Source organism: Geotrypetes seraphini, chromosome 9, assembly GCF_902459505.1.
Source record: "Geotrypetes seraphini chromosome 9, aGeoSer1.1, whole genome shotgun sequence".
Lineage (NCBI taxonomy): Eukaryota > Metazoa > Chordata > Amphibia > Gymnophiona > Dermophiidae > Geotrypetes > Geotrypetes seraphini.
Genome location: NC_047092.1, coordinates 22911072 through 22928749, shown reverse-complemented (window position 1 = coordinate 22928749; position 17678 = coordinate 22911072). Strand labels below are relative to the sequence as shown.

General features: G+C 42.3%; 1 protein-coding gene across 4 annotated transcripts in view; it reads right to left on the bottom strand.

Annotated features, from left to right (window-relative positions):
- The window catches only part of SHANK3 (SH3 and multiple ankyrin repeat domains 3), a 924054-nt gene that overhangs the window by 217653 nt on the left and 688723 nt on the right, over nucleotides 1-17678 (bottom strand). For all 4 annotated transcript variants that reach the window (XM_033958997.1, XM_033958999.1, XM_033958998.1 and 1 more), the window contains one exon: nucleotides 12771-12895. In XM_033958997.1, the coding sequence (XP_033814888.1) occupies nucleotides 12771-12895 (125 nt within the window). The remainder of the gene's footprint in view (nucleotides 1-12770; nucleotides 12896-17678) is intronic.

Genomic DNA, 17678 nt, shown 5'->3' with positions numbered 1-17678 from the left:
TCACACAACGAGTGGTGGACACCTGGAATGCTCTCCCAGAGGAGGTTATTGCAGAATTGACCTTTATAGGATTTAAAAGTAAACTAGATGCACATCTCCTTATGAGAGGCATAGAGGGATATGGGTGACTAAAATTACACCAGGTGTACACCTGGCTGGGTTTCCGCGTGTGCGGATCGCCGGACTTGATGGACCGAAGGTCTGATCCGGAAATGGCAGTTCTTATGAAAAACGCTTATAATATTTAAATATATCATGGCACGCTGCCTAGCCTAATCAGCCTTATACATTCAACGGGAAATGGATATATGAATTAGAAAACACAAAAACCTAAGGAGGACTTCCAAGGACAAAGAGAAAAGGGTATAAAACCGTGGAGAAGACATACATACAATAAAGGGGGAAAAAAGCCGTACAAACCGAAAACAACAGCAATAAAAAAACAAATACAAAATCCTCAACAGTGCACAAGAAAACTCCATAGTCAGAAATAGACGACTTACACGAATTACTAAAACCCCCCCACACAACTTCAGAAATGCAAGGGGAAAAAATTAAATCCTTCTAAACCGGCCTTTCGTTGCAGTACTCACTCCCAGAAGGAACATGCCTGAAACCTGCGTGCGCCATAGGTTCAGAAGTCGGGAATAAATGAAAGAGAAAACATTTGAGTGCCCACATTGGCAAGAGTGCACACAGTCAGGCTCCCACCGCCGATGAACGTCTTACCATCTCCCTGTTTATCTCAGCAAAGCACCGCACTGCCTCTACCAAGTCTTTCTCGCCTGGCCATTGTGGCACCTTCCTGCACCTCAGCACGGATGCCGGCCCACCCCCTATGACATCACTTGTTCCAGAATAGAGCCGGCAGACGAAGTCATCGCGGGACCTTGCTGCACCTGTCCACGGCTGCCGACTGCTCCGGAACAAGTACGTTGGCGGGGGTGGACTGGCAGCCGTGCTGAGGTGCAAGTCCCATGGCACAGTAGGGCAGGAGGTTCCGGACCCGGCTGGCTATGCACCCACCTAAAGCTTGCACCTGGGGCAGTTCACCCCCCCCCCCCGCCCCGCCCTTGGTACGCCACTGAATAAGGCTATAACAAGAATACCAAATACAGAGATCAGATACCCAATCATTAAGATCAAAATTAATAGAGAGGAGTTCCATGACAAATGAAGTAACAGAGAATAGATTTGAAGGGTGTAAACCCAGCATACAAAGTATCCCCAGTTTATATGCTTAAAATATGAAATAAGGGGAAAAAAGACCTCAGTACCACCACTGCATCTGATTCAACTTTAAATGCTTAAATCATACAGTGTACTAGCATCACTGGTCATAAAAACCTCCGAATAAAAACCTCCGAATGCCATTTAATTGAATATATTAAAAGAAAGCTCTCTAAATTACATGCTCTCAAAATTTTTTTATTAGTCTATGTGTCAGCATTGCTGATTTTAAAATGGCATACCTATATCAAGTATGATGAACACAGTCACCTGATTTTATAATCCAATGAAAAACCAATATAAGCATTGACAAAGTGTATCTTAATACATAAAGCTGATTTCTTTCAGTCTGTCCATTGATTACTTTTGTTTATGTTTCTTTTGTTTTTGGAAACTAGAATGTCAGATACAAATTGAGTTGTTGGATGAATATACAATCAGAATAAGCAGCAGAGAAAATATCCAATTAGCTAGGGGTCTACACTAGTGCTGCCTGATTCAGGTTAAAAAAAAAATTGATTTGCCCTATTGAATTGATTTTTCAATTCGATTCACTTTTCCTGCCCAATAGGGCGTTTTTTTTTGTTGGGGTTTTTTTTTTTGGTTTTTTTTTCAAACATCCTGGCTTTGGTTTATTTTGTAGCCTCTTCACCTGCCTCCAGCCTCCTTTGCCCCCTTCAGCCCCATGCTGGCACTGTAGTATACATGAAATAAACAAAAAATACTTTTTCTTTCTCTGTTAGGTCCTAGCTCACGCTCGCTGTCTAACACCAGCTCAGGCAGGATACACATGTCAAATCTGACAAATTGTAATCACAAAATAGAAAATAAAATTATTTTTTCTACCTTTTGTTGTCTGGTCATTTTATTATTCAAATCATGTTGGTCCCAGGCTCTGGTTTCTGTTTATCTTCTGTTAACTCACTCTCCGTGCTCACCATCCATTTTCCATCTCTGTACCTTCCCTTCCACTGTCATATCCAATGTTTCTTTCCCACTGTCTATCATCTCACTCTTTCTCACTCTCTCCCTGCCTTGTGCCCTGGGTCAAACCTCTTTATTCCCCTCCATGCAGCATCTCTCTCTTCCTCCCCTCCATTATCATATGCACCATTTCTTTCTCCCCATGCACCATCTCTCCCTGCCCTTTACCCTATGTCCAACATTTCTTCCTCTCTCTTCTCTATACATGTCTCCCTCCTCTCCACCATATGAAGGATATCTCCCTCTCACCCCTTTCTACCTTTGTTGCATCTCTCCCTTCCTCTCCTCCCCCATGTGCAGCAGCTTTCCATCCCTCCTATCCCCCATGCAGCAGTTTTTCATCCCTCCATCCCATTCCCATGTGCAGCAGCTCTCCATTTCACTTTTTTCCCTGTGCAGCACCTCCCTCCTGACACCCCCCCCCCTTTGAGCCTCCTAAAATAACAGCAGTGGTGGCGGTGACTGGGCTTGGCAGAAGCAGCATGATGAACAGGCTTCTCGTGACCTGCATCAGGGCTTCCCTCTGCCACGTCATCAATGATGTCATCAGTGGTGAGGCAGAGAGAAGGTCCCAGCGGGCCAGGGAAGAAGCTGGGTCTGGGTCTGGGAAGGGATGTCAGAGAGAGCACTGAAGCTAATACGAGCAGTTAGTTTGTGGCTGCTCGCGCCAAAGTTAAAAAGGTATAGGGGGAGGGTAGAGGCACATGTGAGGCAAGGGAAGGGGGTGGGGTGGAGAGCAGGAGGGGTGCCAGCGTCCCTAGGCAGACTCCTCCCCCCCTCTGCACATCACTTACTGCGCCACTGGGCCTGTAATAGTAAAACCCAGAATAAGAATTTAAGGGTCGATATTCAATGTGATTTAACTGGCCAGAAATGGCCCCTGGCTGGTTAAAATGGTGACGGGACTAAATCGCGCGAGACAACGGCGCGCAGACAACTGAGCGCAAGGTTGACGGCGCGCCGAAGAAAAGCACTATTTTAAAGGGCTCCGATGGGGGTGTGGGGGGGCAAACCCCCCACTTTACTTAACAGACATTGCGCTGGCGTTGGGGGGGGGGTTTGGGGGGTTGTAACCCCCCACATTATACTGATTAGCGGTATTGAAAATAATCAGTTAGTGTCAAACTCAAAACTGGCTATTTGGGGGACAATCCAGGGACAGAATCAGCACTTGGCTGGTTAAATGCTAATATTTTTCAACTTTACCTGGCAGGTTAACTGCTTAAAGGACCACGTTAAGTCAGTTCTATCTTTATGTGGTATCTCATAGACCGTTAAGTGCTGAATATTGCACTTAACAGCTATGTGTTTGCATACCAAGAGACGTATTCAATCTCAATGCCCGGATGTGGCCTGTCATTGAAATCCTATTCTCATTGGTCTTCCAATTTATAATTATATTGGTTACAGTTCGTACAAATACTGCAGTCAGACTACTTTATAGTTGTCCTAAATTTGACCATGTTAGAACATATTCTTCCTATATTCTATCGAATTTGGCTAGTGGTCTTCCTTCTTATCTAGTTTTTCAGTTCAATATTCTTTTCAGAGAACCCTTCGCTCTTCACATCAACATTTGCTGTCTGTTCCTTTTTTCAGGCAGCTATTTCTTGATGTTCATAGAAATTATTCCTTTTCAGTTATGGCCCCTATTCTTTGGAATTCTCTTCCTATTCATCTTTGCACAGTAAAATCATTTCTGACATTTAAAGCTCAATTAAAGGAACTTTATTTTCCTCAGGCATTTTGCTCATAGGTATTTTTTTAAATTAAAATTATTACTTTGAATATTTTAACCAGTTATTCCTTATGTTTTCCCTTTCCTCCCCATTCTCCTTGCAATAGTTTTTTTTATTGTAAATCTTTCCTATTGTTCTTTCCTCATGTTTCGGTGATGTTTGTTTTGTCATTATTTTGTTTATTAACCTCCTCTTTTATGAAACTTCAATAGCAGTTTCTAGCGCAGAGAGCCGCGCTGAATGGCCCGTACTGCTCCCGACACTCACAGGAACTCAATGAGCGTTGGAAGCAGCGCGGGCCATTCAGCGCGGCTCCCCACACTAGAAAATGCTATCGCAGTTTCGTAAAAGGAGGCCTAAGTTTATTCCCTCCCCCCCCATTTATATCTTCTTGTAAACCGCTTAGAGATTTTAACCTTGGTTTTATAATATCAAAATAAATTGAACTTGAACTAGCGTTGTTGGTGGTCAGCAAAGTGCTGACCACTGCTGGTTGATTATTGGGCCCTTAGAAAGTAACATTAGGTAAGCTAGGAATTTAATATGTATAAACTAGTGTTTAAGCCTGTTAGATTAACGGGTGCTAGAATAGATGTGCAATCTTAATAGTTTAAAAAATTTACTGAAAACTTACTGTGAGAGCTTTAATATCCATTGTATGGTTGATAAAAGTTTTTATATTTTTCCTATTTGTTGTTGGCTTAAGAAATTGTTTGGTTTTCCATTTTTTCTGCAGATCTGTGTGCCACTGGGGTGTATAAGTTCCATTTAAAAACCCAAAGTGTTTGAGTGGTTGTTGTTTGCCTGTTTGTATTTTTTTTGCTCTCTGTTTCCTTGCCCACTGTATGTCTGTCTATCTCCTTGGTCGCTGTCTGTGTATCTTTATTATTTTGGTCTGTCTCCTTGGCCGCTGTATGTTTCTCTTTTTTTGCTTTCTGTCTCCTTAGCCGTTGTCTGTCTGTCTCTTGGCCGCTGTATGATTGTTTGTGATTTTTTGCTGTCTGTCTCATTGGTCGTTGTCTTTCTGTATGTCTCATTGGTTATTGTATGTTTGTCTGTTATTTTTGTTGTTGTTTTTTGCTGTATTTCCTTGGCTACTGTAGGTCTGCCTTTTTTTTTTTTTTCCGTCTATCTCCTTGGCTGTTGTTTGGCTGTCTGTATTTTTTTGTTCTCTGTCTCTTTGCCTGCTGTCTGTCTCTTTTTTTGCTGTCTGTCTCCTTAGCCATTGTCTGTCTGTCTATCTCCTTGGTTGCTGTGTTTGTTTGTGTTTTTTTGCTGTTTGTCTACTTGGTCGCTGTCTGTCTGTCTCATTGGCTGCTGTATGTTTTTTTTTGCAGTCTAACTCCTTGGCCACTATATGTCTGTATGTCTTTTTTTCCTTTATTTATCCTTGGCCACTGTATGTCTGTCTTTTTCTTTTTTCTGTCTATCTCCTTGGCTGTTTGTATTTTTTTTGCTCTGTCTCCTTGCCCACTGTCTCTCTGTCTGTCTACTTGGCCGCTGTATGTAGGTCTGTATTTTTTTGGGTGTCTCTTTCCTTGGCTGCTGTATGTCTGTTTGTCTTTTTTTCCTGTGTGTCTCTCTCTCCTTGTCCACTGTTGGGTTGTTGTATTTTTTTCAATCTGTCTCTTTAGCCCCCTGCCCTTCTGTGTGTGTCTTTCACAGCCACCTAACTCTGTTTCAGTATGTGTGACATATTTCTATCAGTCTGTCAATGTCTCCTCTTTTTTTTTTCTTGCACTGTCTCTCCCTAGCCCCCTGTCCTTATATGTTTGTGTGGAGAATTCAGGGAGCTTTTGGGGGAATATGCCCCTTCTCCCACCTACCTTTTTTTTCTTTATCACGAAACTTGCAGAGAGTAACTCCAAACTGGCAGAGAAAGTAGTACGAAGTTAATTCGCACAGAGTAAAATGTTTACAGTCATAAATTGGCACAGAGTGACTTGTGTAAGTTAAACCGGCACTCGACACTCGTTGGTATGCGAACGTGCGCACCTGGAAAATTGCTTTGACAACCATCGAACACGCATGCTATTACCCCGATGGGAGGTGTGTCTCAAAACTTGCCGGCGCTTTGTTCAGGTCAAAAGAAGAACGTATTTACCTCTTTACTTCGATTCACGTTGGGTTCAGCTGCCACATTTATTCTGGGAACATCACAAAGCTGTCTGCCTGTCTCTTATCAGAATAGAGTATTTCTCCCCAGCCAAGAGGCTCTCTGCAGTGTGTGCCGGTATGTGAAGAAGAAGCGCTATTTCCCTCCCCCTGCATGCGGCTCTTGAGAAGAGCTGCCGCTTAGGTGTGGCTGTGAGTTCGGGCATGCACTGTGAGTCGGCTACAGCGCTCGAATGCTGGTGAGGCTCTTGAGAGGAGCTGCTGCCGCTCTTAATAAATTCAACAGGTGCGGCTCCTGAGTTCGGGCGTGCAGTGTAAAAGAGTTGGCCAAAGTGCTCGAGTGTGGGCCCGTTGTAAGCGCGCATGCGCTCTCCTGCCTGCCATGGACATACGGATCACGGAACACGCAGGTAGGAGTGCGCATGCGCGCTTAGCATTTTATTATAGTAGATGAATAAACAAAATTAAGGATTTCAGAAGCCATTGACCATTTGGAAACTGACCAAAAACTGTATGTGGGTGAAAGGAGATGTGTTGTTACACATTATACATACTCATTCCCGATATGTGTAAATTACCAATATGTGTAAATTTCCATTTTGAAAATGCCACATAAGATATTGGCGAGACAAATTATACACAGAAAAAGCATGGGTGAAAATCTCTGCTGGTAATCCCTGGGCAATGTTAAAAGGAAAAAGCAAAGATACTTACCTGTAGCAGATGTTTTCAGAGGAGAGCAGAAATATATTCTCACATGTAGGTGATGTCATCCATGGAACCAGGTAAGGACACTACCAAGTGCACAGTCAATTTAAATCTTTAGGCAGTGCCCATACTGCGCATGTGCCAGGGACTTCCCACCTTACGTCAGCTCACAGGTCCATCAGTTCAGTTAAAGCTAAGAAGCCAACTAGGGGAGGTAGGTGGGTTGTGGGAGAATATGCTTGCTGTCCTCAGAAAACACCTGCTACAGGTCGTATCTTTGCTTTCTCCAGAGACAAGCAGATGTGGGACTCCCAAGCTGCCAAGATCATGTCTCTGAAAGAGATTAAGCATTGAATATCGGTGAGTCTGTTGAAACTCCAAAGGATTGGAGGGAAAGTTGGGTTTAAATAGAGAATAGATTCTGAAGAACTGCTTGCCCAAACTGACTGTCTCTCCTGGAGTTGTATTCTAAACAATAGTGAGAAATAAACTTATTGGCTGAGGACCAAGTAGCCACTTTGCAGATTTCTTCAATAGATGCAGATTGAAAATAAACTATGGAGGCAGCCAAAGCCTGGACCTTGTGGCTATTACTTGACCTTACAGCGTCAACCCAACATGAGTATATGTGAAGGAAATAAAGTCCACTAGCCTTGTGGAAATAGCACTTCCTAGCCTATTAGAAACAAAGGCAACAAAGAGCTAGGAGAACCCTATATGGGATTTGTCTGGTCCAGGTAATATCCTAGCAAATACTTGCAGTCCAAGATGTGAAGGAATGCTTCTCTAGGATGGGAATATGGCTTTGAAAAGAAAACAGGCAAAAACGTTACCTGGGTCGATTGAGGGCCTTTTAAGTTTGACATGCTGAGAAGAAACTGAACACCAAAACAAAAAATAGGAACTTTGACTATTTCATCCTTTGTAACTAAAGTGGTGCTCAGAACCATGTAACGATGAGAAAATCTCGAGTCGGGGAATGCTCCCCTGTGAGTGTTTTCAGTCGTCTATCATTGCACCATCTTCATTTGGTAGAAAGGGGATGAAATAGACTTCAACAAAATCTCAAAAAATAGACACCGCCAAATTAGGCAAGTGAAAAGTTGGCTTAATGGAGAAATGCATATGCCTAGAATGCCTAGCAATGCTTAAGTACACTTAGGCGCTGCTAGGCTTGATTCTCTAAATTGTGCCTACCACTACTACTACTACTATTTATCTCTTCTATAATGCTGAAAGGCATTTGACATGTAATAGACAGTCCCTGCTCAGACAGACAGACATGACATATAGGGTTGGGGATGCAGAATCAAAGGTGAGAGGAGTTAGGAGTCAAAAGCATTCTCGAAGAAGTGGACTTTTAACTGGGCCTTGAACACTGCCAGAGAAGGAGCCTGCCGTAGGGTTTTGGACAGCTTGTTCCAAGCATATGGTGCAGCAAGGTAGAAGGGACGGAGTCTGGAGTTGGCAGAGGATAAGGAAGAGAAGGACACAGATAGGAAGTACTTACCAGCTGAGTGGAGCTTGCGGGGGTGGGGGCGGGGGTGGGGGGGAGAGAGAGAGAGGGGAACATAAGGGGAGATAAGTGAAGAGAGATAGTGAGGGGCAACTGAGTAAGTGAATTTGTAGGCCAGTAAGATGAATTTGAATTATATTCAGAAACGGATGGGAAGCCAGTGAAGTAACTTTAAGAGAGGGGTAATGTGAGTATGCATCATGCAGCCAAATTCTGAACAGAATGAAGGGCAGTGAGATTGTTAAGTGGAAGGAGAGTAATGAGCTGCAGTAGTCTAACCATGAGGTGATGAGAGTGTGGATAAGGGTTTTGGTAGTGTGCTTGGAGAGGAAGGGTTGGATTTTGGTAATATTGTAGAGTAAGAAGTGGCAGGTTTTAGCAATATGTTGTATCTGGGCAGACAAAACAGGAATAGGGATGGAGGAGTGGTAGACCCTGATCTATTTTCAGAGGGATGTGTTCGTGAGGAGCTATCTAAAATAAAAGTAGACAAAGTGATGGGGCCAGACAGTGTACATCCAAGGGTGCTGAAGGAACTTAGGGAAGTTCTGGTGGCTCTGCTGACTGACCTTTCAATGAGTCTCTAGAGTCGGGAGTGGTACCGGAGGACTGGAGAAGGGCGGGTGTGGTCCCTTTCCACAAAAGTGGAAGTAAGGAAGAAGTAGGGAATTACAGGCCAGTAAGTCTGACTTCTGTGGTAAGCAAATTAATGGAAATGCTTTTAAAACAGAGAATGGTGAAGTTTCTAGAAACCTGTGCATTACAGGACCAGAGGCAACATGGATTCACTAAAAGTAGGTCTCTTCAGACAAATCTGATCAATTTCTTTGACTAGGTGACCAGAGAATTGGATAGAGGGCGAGCGCAAGATGTGGTATATTTAGATTTTAGCAAAGCCTTTAACAGTGTTCCACATAGATGTCTAATAAATAGACTGAGTGCCCTTGGGATGGGTCTCAAAGTGACGGGCTGGGTTAGGAACTGGTTGAGTGGAGGGTGACAGAGGGTAGTGATTAATGGAGATCTCTCTGAGGAAAGGGATGTTTCTGTGGAATGCCTCAAGGTTCTGTTTTGGGCTTGTTCTTTTTAACATTTTTATAAATGATATTGTTGCAGGGCTGTCAGGTAAGATTTGCCTTTTGTAGATAATACGAAAATCTGCAATAGAGTAGACACGCTGGTTGGTGTGAATAACATAAAGAAAGATGTGGCGAAGCTTGAAGAATGGTCTGAAATTTGGTAGCTAAAATTTAATGCTAAGAAATGCAAGGTCATGCATTTGTGCTGCAAAATCCCGAGAGAATGGTACAAATTAGGGAGTGAAGAGCTTATGTGCACGACAGAAGAGCAGGACTTGGGTGTGATTGTATGTGATGATCTAAAGGGGGCCAAACAGTTTGAAAAGGTGACACCAAAAGCTAGAAAAATGCTAGGGTGCATAGGGAAAGGTATGACCAGTAGGAAAAAGGAGGTATTGAGCCCCTGTATAAGACTCTGGTGAGACCTCATTCAGAATATTGTGTACAATTCTGGAGGCCACACCTTCAAAAAGATATAAAAGGATGCAGAGGAAAGCTACTAAAATGGTGTGTGGTCTTCGTGATAAAGCGTATGGGGACAAACTTAAAGATCTCAATCTGTATACTTTGAAGGAAAGGTGGGAGAGGGGAGATATGATAGAGATGTTTAAATATCTACGTGATGTAAAAGGTGTATGAGTTGAGTCTCTTTCATTTGAAAGGAAGCTCTGGAATGAAAGGACATAGGATGAAGTTAAGAGGTGATAGGCTCCGGAGTAATCTAAGGAAATACTTTTTTTACAGAACGAGTGGTAGATGCGTAGAACAGTGGTGGAGACAGAGACTCTGTCCGATTTCAAGAAAGCCTGAGATAGTCACGTGGGATCTCTTAGAGAGAGGAAGAGATAATGGTTACTGCGAATAGAAACATAGAAGATGACGGCAGAAAAGGGCCATAGCCCAACAAGTCTGCCCACTCTAATGACCTATCCCCCTTGATTTTACCTCCCAAGAGAACCCACGTGTGTATCCCATTTCCTTTTAAAATCTGGCTCGCTGCTGGCCTCAATCACCTGAAGCGGAAGTTCATTCCAATGATCAACCACCCTTTCGGTGAAGAAATACTTCCTGGTGTCGCCATGAAATTTCCCACCCCTGATTTTCAGCGGATGCCCTCTTGTGGCCGAGGGCCCTTTAAGAAAGAAGATATCATCTTCCACCTAGATACGGCCCGTGATATATTTAAACGTCTCTATCATGTCTCCTCTCTCTATATGTTCCTCGAGCGAGTATAGCTGCAATTTATTCAGCCTTTCCTCATACGGGAGATCTTTGAGTCCCGAGACCATCCTGGTGGCCATTCATTGTACCGACTCAACTCTCAGCACATCTTTATGGTAATGTGGTCTCCAGAATTGTACACAATATTCCAGATGAGGTCTCACCATGGATCTGTACAACGGCATTATGATTTGGGCTTCCGACAGACTGGATGAACCATTTGGCTTCTATCTGCCATCATGTTTCTATGTTTCTATGAGAGTGTTGTCCATAGAGACAGAGAACAAGGGAAGCGGGGAGGTGGGCTTAGGCAGGAAGATGAGCAGCTCCATTTTAGCCATATTCAGTTTTAGATGGCGATGAGACATCTAGACAGTAAAGTTGGACAGGCAAACTGAGACTCTTCTGCCTAGCAGTTGATTGACAATCATGCCAAGTAGCACCTACAATGTAGGTGCCACTAGGCGTCATTTATAGATTCTGGTCCAAAGTGCCCCCCAAACCTTTGCCCCTCCTTTTTGTGCTAGTAGATTTTGCAAATGAAATAATATACATAGACTTAGAAATACAATAAGCACACTGTTTTTTTCAAGATTCCACCCAAAATATCCCCTCCTCCAAGAGACCTTTCCTAAATATAACTAAACATCTATGCTGCAGTCACATTTGTATCTACTACTGCGTAACAAAATTCTCCTTAATTGTAACCCACTTCAAACTCACCTGGCGAGGATTTGGCAGGATACAAGACCACATATAACATAACAAACATATGTTATTAAATAGCACATACATAATTAGGTCTACTAAGACAGGGAAATTTTTGGACATCCAACTGACGCACAAATATGATTATCTATATGCATGGATTTCGTGTTTAGTTTTGATTATTTGTCTTTCCAAATCCAAGCTCAAGAAGGCAAGTTACATATATACACAGTAGGTATTCTCCTGCCCAACTGGGCTTGTAATGTAAGCTGTGCCTCAGGCAGCTGATTGGCCCAAAGTCATAAGTAATACCACTGGAAGAAATGGGATTGGACCCTTGGCTTCTCTGCTTACTTCTTAACTGCTAGGCTACATGAGCGGATGGGAGAGAGAGTCTCAGTAGTTTCTTCCTTACTCCTTCATACTTCTAGTTCAATCAGAAGTGTGATGCCTCTGTTGAACAATGACTCTTCATTCACCTCCTCTCCCCACAACATATCTGTCTCCACCCCAACTTCAAAGCCACTCTAATGCTCAAAGCCCAGCCTGAGAATTGAGTTTAGGTCCTCATCATGACAGTTCATACTGTTATTGCTAAGTCAGTACTCCATCTTTTTTTGGATCCTGTTAAAAGCCTGCTTTATTATTTTTAGTTCATGGATTTAGCTCAACCTTTCTCAATAGTTCAAGGCAAGTTACTTTCAGCTATAGGGGGTATTTCTCTGTTGCAAGAGGACTTCCCATGCTGCTCTTTGTGATGCTGGGCAAGTCACTTAATCCTCCACTGCTCCAGGTACATTAGATCAGTGGTTCCCAACCCTGTCCTGGAGGAACACCAGGCCAATTGGGTTTTCAGGCTAGCCCTAATGAATATGCATGAAGCAAATTTGCATGCCTATCACTTCCATCATATGCAAATCTCTCTCATGCATATTCATTAGGGCTAGCCTGAAAACCCGATTGGCCTGGTGTTCCTCCAGGACAGGGTTGGGAATCACTGCATTAGATAGACCGTGAGCCCACCAGGACAGATAGGGAAAATGCTTGAGTACCTGTATGTAAACTGCTTTAAATGTAGTTGTGTAACTACAAAAGGCGATATACAAGTCCCTATCCCTTATAATCTAAATGTTCTACCTGAAGCTACAGACAGCTAAGCTGCCCTTTTACTAAAGCTCAGTGTGTACTAACACACATTACATGGGCTAAGTGCCACGTGGCCCATAGGTATGCAATAGGATGTGCAGCATTTAGCATGTGCTAATTCCGTTAGCGCACACCAAGCTTAATAAAAGGACCTTAAACCATTTGCCCTAGGTCTCAAGGAACACCAGTGGGATTCAAACCCTAATTTCTCTGCTTCTCAGCCCACTGCTCTCACCACTGGGAACTCCTTCGTGCAATAACTTGTGTTTTAAAAGAATACAAATATATGATTTCAATTTTTATCAAGGTATATGAGAGTTGTACCTCAATCAAGAAGTCTCCAGTGCGAAGTCCTGCCCTCCAGGCCACTCCTTCCACATCCACCGATTCCAGATACTGCAGTGCTGGGAAGGCCGGAGTTGGTGTAAACTCCTCAATTGGGGTCTCCGCTGGAAAACAAAGATCATATGCTTAGACCACAAAATGTTAACTTTCTCTCACAGAAGGACAATTTCTGTGGGGAGATAATTCCATAAATAAGGCACAAACATATACATGTCAAAAACTTCCATAGAGGATTAGAATATTGGCATGTACATATCTGTATGTCCCTACACACATAAATGCTGAAAATCGACTTAAGCTCTACTCTATAAATATGTGCATGTCTTGCATGAATAAATAAATATTTGACAGGTGAGCATACACATGGGTGGAGTTTGGTGAAATATTGGAAGAACTCACGCACATCTCTCTACCATTTAGGTAGAAGCAGTCTGTGAAGAAAACTAGACTTCACATTTCCTTGATAAAATAGGCACCATATAGGTGCCCTTTTTGTAAAAAAAGTAGTTCCTTAAATTATTCCTGAGCCTATCATCTCTTAACTTTATCCCATGCCCTCTCACTCTGTAGTTTCCTTTCAATTGAAAGACAAACCTGAATAGGAATGGAGGAGTAATAGACCCTGATCGATTTTCAGAGGGTTGTGTTTGTGAGGAGCCAGCTAAAATAAAGGTAGACAAAGCAATAGGGCTGGATGGTGTACATCCAAGGGTGCTGAAGGAACTTGGGGAAGTTCTGGTAGCTCCTCTGACTGACCTTTTCAATGAATCTCTAGAGTCAGGAGTGGTACGAAAGGACTGGCGAAGGGCAGATGTGGTCCCTCTCCAAAAAAGTGGAAGTAAGGAAGAAGTAGGGAATTACAGGCCGATAAGTCTGACTTCTGTGGTAAGCAAATTAATGGAAACACTTTTAAAACAGAGAATGGTCAAGTTTCTGGAATCCTGTGGATTACAGGACCAGAGGCAACATGGATTCTCTAGAGGTAGGTCTTGTCAGACAAATCTGATCAATTTCTTTGACTGGGTGACCAGAGAATTGGATAGAGGATGTGCGCTAGATGTGGTGTATTTAGATTTTAGCAAAGCCTTTGACAGTGTTTCACACAGACGTCTAATAAATAAACTGAGAACCCTTGGGATGCGTCCCAAAGTGATGGACTGGGTCAGGAACTGGTTGCTTGGAAGGCGACAGAGGTTAGTGATCAATGGAGATCACTCTGAGGAAAGGGATGTTACCAGTGGTGTGCCTCAAGGTTCTGTTCTTGGGCCTGTTCTTTTTAACATTTTCACAAATGATATTGCTGAAGGGTTGTCAGGTAAGATTTGCCTCTTTGCAGATGATACCAAAATCTGCAATAGGGTAAACCCGCTGGATGGTGTGAATAACATGAAGGAAGACATGGCGAAGCTTGAAGAATGGTCTGAAATTTGGCAGCTAAAATTTAATGCTAAGAAATGCAAGGTCATGCATTTGGGCTGCAAAAACCCGAGGGGACTGTACAATTTAGGGGGTGAAGAACTTATGTGCACGACGGAATAGCGGGACATGATATATGATGATCTTAAGGTGGCCAAATAGGTTGAAAAGGTGACGGCGAAAGCAAGAAGGATGCTAGATTGCATAGAGAGAGGTATGGCCAGTAGGAAAAAGTAGGTATTGATGCCTCTGTATAAGACTCTGGTGAGACCTCATTTAGAATATTGTGTAAAATTCTGGAGGCCACACCTTCAAAAAGATATAAAAGGATGCAGGCGATCCAGAGCAAGGCTACTAAAATGGTGTGTGGTCTTCGTGATAAAGCGTATGGGGACAGACTTAAAGATCTCAATCTGTATACTTTGGAGGAAAGACGGAAGAGGGGAGATATAATAGAGACGTTAAAATATCTACGTAATATAAATATGCATGAGTCGAGTCTCTTTCATTTGAAAGGAAACTCTGCAATGAGAGGCATAGGATGAAGTTAAGAGGTGATGGGCTCCGGAGTAATCTTAGGAAATACTTTTTTACGGAAAGGGTGGTAGATGCATGGAACAGTCTCCCAGAAGAGGTGGTAGAAACAGAGACTGTGTAGGGCCTGGGATAGGCACGTGGGATCTCTCAGAGAAAGAGATAATGGTTACTATGGATAGGCAGATTAGATAGGCCATTTGGCCTTTTTCTGCCGTCATGTTTCTCTTCTCCATAAGAGATCCCATGTGTCTGTCCTATGCTTTCTTAAATTGAGACAATCTTTGTTTCCAACATCTCTACCAGGAGACTATTCCATACATCTACCACTCTTTCTTAAATTACCCCTGAGCCTATCACCTCATAACTTCATTCCATGCCCTCTCACTCTGGAGTTTCCTTTCAATTGAAAGAGACTCGCCTCATAAGCATTTATTCCATATGGATATTTAAACATCTCTATCATATCTCCCCTCTCCTGTCCTTTCCTTCAAAGCATACATATTGAGATCTTTGTGTCTGTCCCCGTATGCCTTATGATGTAGACCACTGATCATTTTAGTAGCCTTCCTATGGACCAACTCCATCCTGTTTACATCTTTTTGGATTCCAAGAGCTTGGAATGCAATCTGCAGGATATACAATTCCATTTTTGCATAGCAATCATTGCTACACAAGAATTTCCATGTGGCAGTGAGGCAGAAGTGAGTAGCAAAATCAAATGGGTATGTGTCTCCCATCCTGTGTGTACTAAACCTATACCCGATTTTATTTTTTGTTTTATTTTTTTAATATTGAAATTTAAGTTGCCCTTTTCCCTAATGTTTCAATGTCAATTAGCAGCATATGTGATATATGTGGATTTTATTATTTTATCTGATTTTTATCTGATGTAAATCGCATTGAAATGAGATTTTGCGATCTAATCAAAGAATTTATTAAACTTGAAACTTGAAAATAATTCAGTAAACATATTTTTATAAACGATCTTGAGGAGGAAACAACATGCAATATAATAAAGTTCGCCGATGATACAAAACTATGTCGGGCGGTTGGCTCTCAAAGGGACTGCGAGGATCTGAGACAGCTGGAAACGTGGGCGACAAAGTGGCAGATGAATTTTAACATAAATAAATGCAAGGTGATGCATCTAGGAAAGAAGAACAAAGAACACGAATATAGAATGTTTGGGGTAACATTAGCAAAATGCGAACATGAAAGGGATTTGGGGGTATTGATTGACAGAACCCTAAAGCCATCGGCGCAATGTGTGGCGGCGGCGAAGAAAGCAAACAGGATGTTGGGCATGATTAAGAACGGGATCACGAGTAGATCGGAAGAAGTCATAATGCCACTTTATAGAGCAATGGTCAGACCACACTTAGAATACTGTGTCCAACACTGGTCTCCTTACCTCAAGAAAGACATAACTCTGTTGGAGAAGGTGCAAAGGCGAGCCACGAAACTAGTCAAAGGAATGAAAAATTTGAACTACGAAGAACGCCTCAGGAAACTGGGACTGTTTACACTCGAGAGGAGAAGACTGAGAGGCAATTTGATAGAGACTTTTAAAATATTAAAAAGATTTGATAAAATAGACCAAGAAGCAGCATTACTAACATTTTCAGATGTGACACGGACAAGAGGTCACAGCCTGAAACTGTGTGGCAGCAGGTTCAGGATAAATGTCAGGAAGTTTTGTTTCACACAACGAGTGATGGGCGCTTGGAATTCTCTTCCTGACGATGTTGTGGCGGAGACTACTCTTCAGGGTTTCAAGCGCAAGTTGGATATACACCTTCTTGCAAATCATATTGAGGGATACGGTTATTTCAGGTCTTCATAATAGAGAACCTAAATGGGCTGCCGCATGAGCGGATCGCCGGACTTGATGGACCTCGGTCTGATCCGGTGAAGGCATTTCTTATGTTCTTATGTTGTCTGTACAATAAGTTATTGATTGATTTTTTTTTTTTTCCTTTCTGGTCTTTCATCTCTCGAAACTCCTGCCTGTCCTTTTTCCCCTGTTTTTTTTCTTCTTGTCATTCCTCTTTTGTCAAAGTTTATAGCAGAAACAATGAAATATACAACTCTGCCAGACAAGATGAGCAAATGATATGAATTCATGAAATATACTACTCTCAAAAACCAATCTTTACAGGTAAACAATTTTTCTTTCACCACAAAAAAATATTTCACACAGCTTCACACTTACAGGGATTAGCAAGTTTGGATGTCTGCCAGAACATCAGGCCTACTGATATTTGTAGTTAAGAGTGAAAGGAGTTGCATACTCTGTGGGACATAAGAGATGCTACAAGATGTAATCAAAACTTAAATTAGAAACATTGTCAATGTAATTTGACTAGTACATCTAGGGAGCCTTCCTTAGCATCTGAAGTAATGAACCCAAGAGAATAGTTTCCTATGTGACACGCAAAACAATAAAGGCAAAGCATAACTTAAAGACATTCAGAAGATGAAAGCAAATTACAGAATACATAGGGCTCCTTTTACTACGCTTCTAGAACTAACGCCAGCTCAATGCTGGCATTAAGGTCTAGTGCGCGGGGCAAGGTAGCGCCCGCTATTCCATGCGTTAAAGCCCTAACGCGGCTTAGTAAAAGGAGCCCATAGTCAAAATACATGGAGATTACATAAGAAGAGTATACGAGAACTGATAACCAATTTAAATCACTAATACCTAGCAGGATCAGAAAAAACGAAAATAGATTCCATGTTACTTTTCCCAGGAATACACAATGGATCTATCTTAATAGGGGTTTATAGACTTTTCTTCCAGAACTTGTCTACACCTTTTTAAAACCCTGCTATTCCAATCAATTTTACTACATTCTCTTGCAACGAATTCTAGCATTTAATTGGATGAAATATTTTTCTCCAATTTTGTTCTAAAATTACGGCTTAGCAACTTTG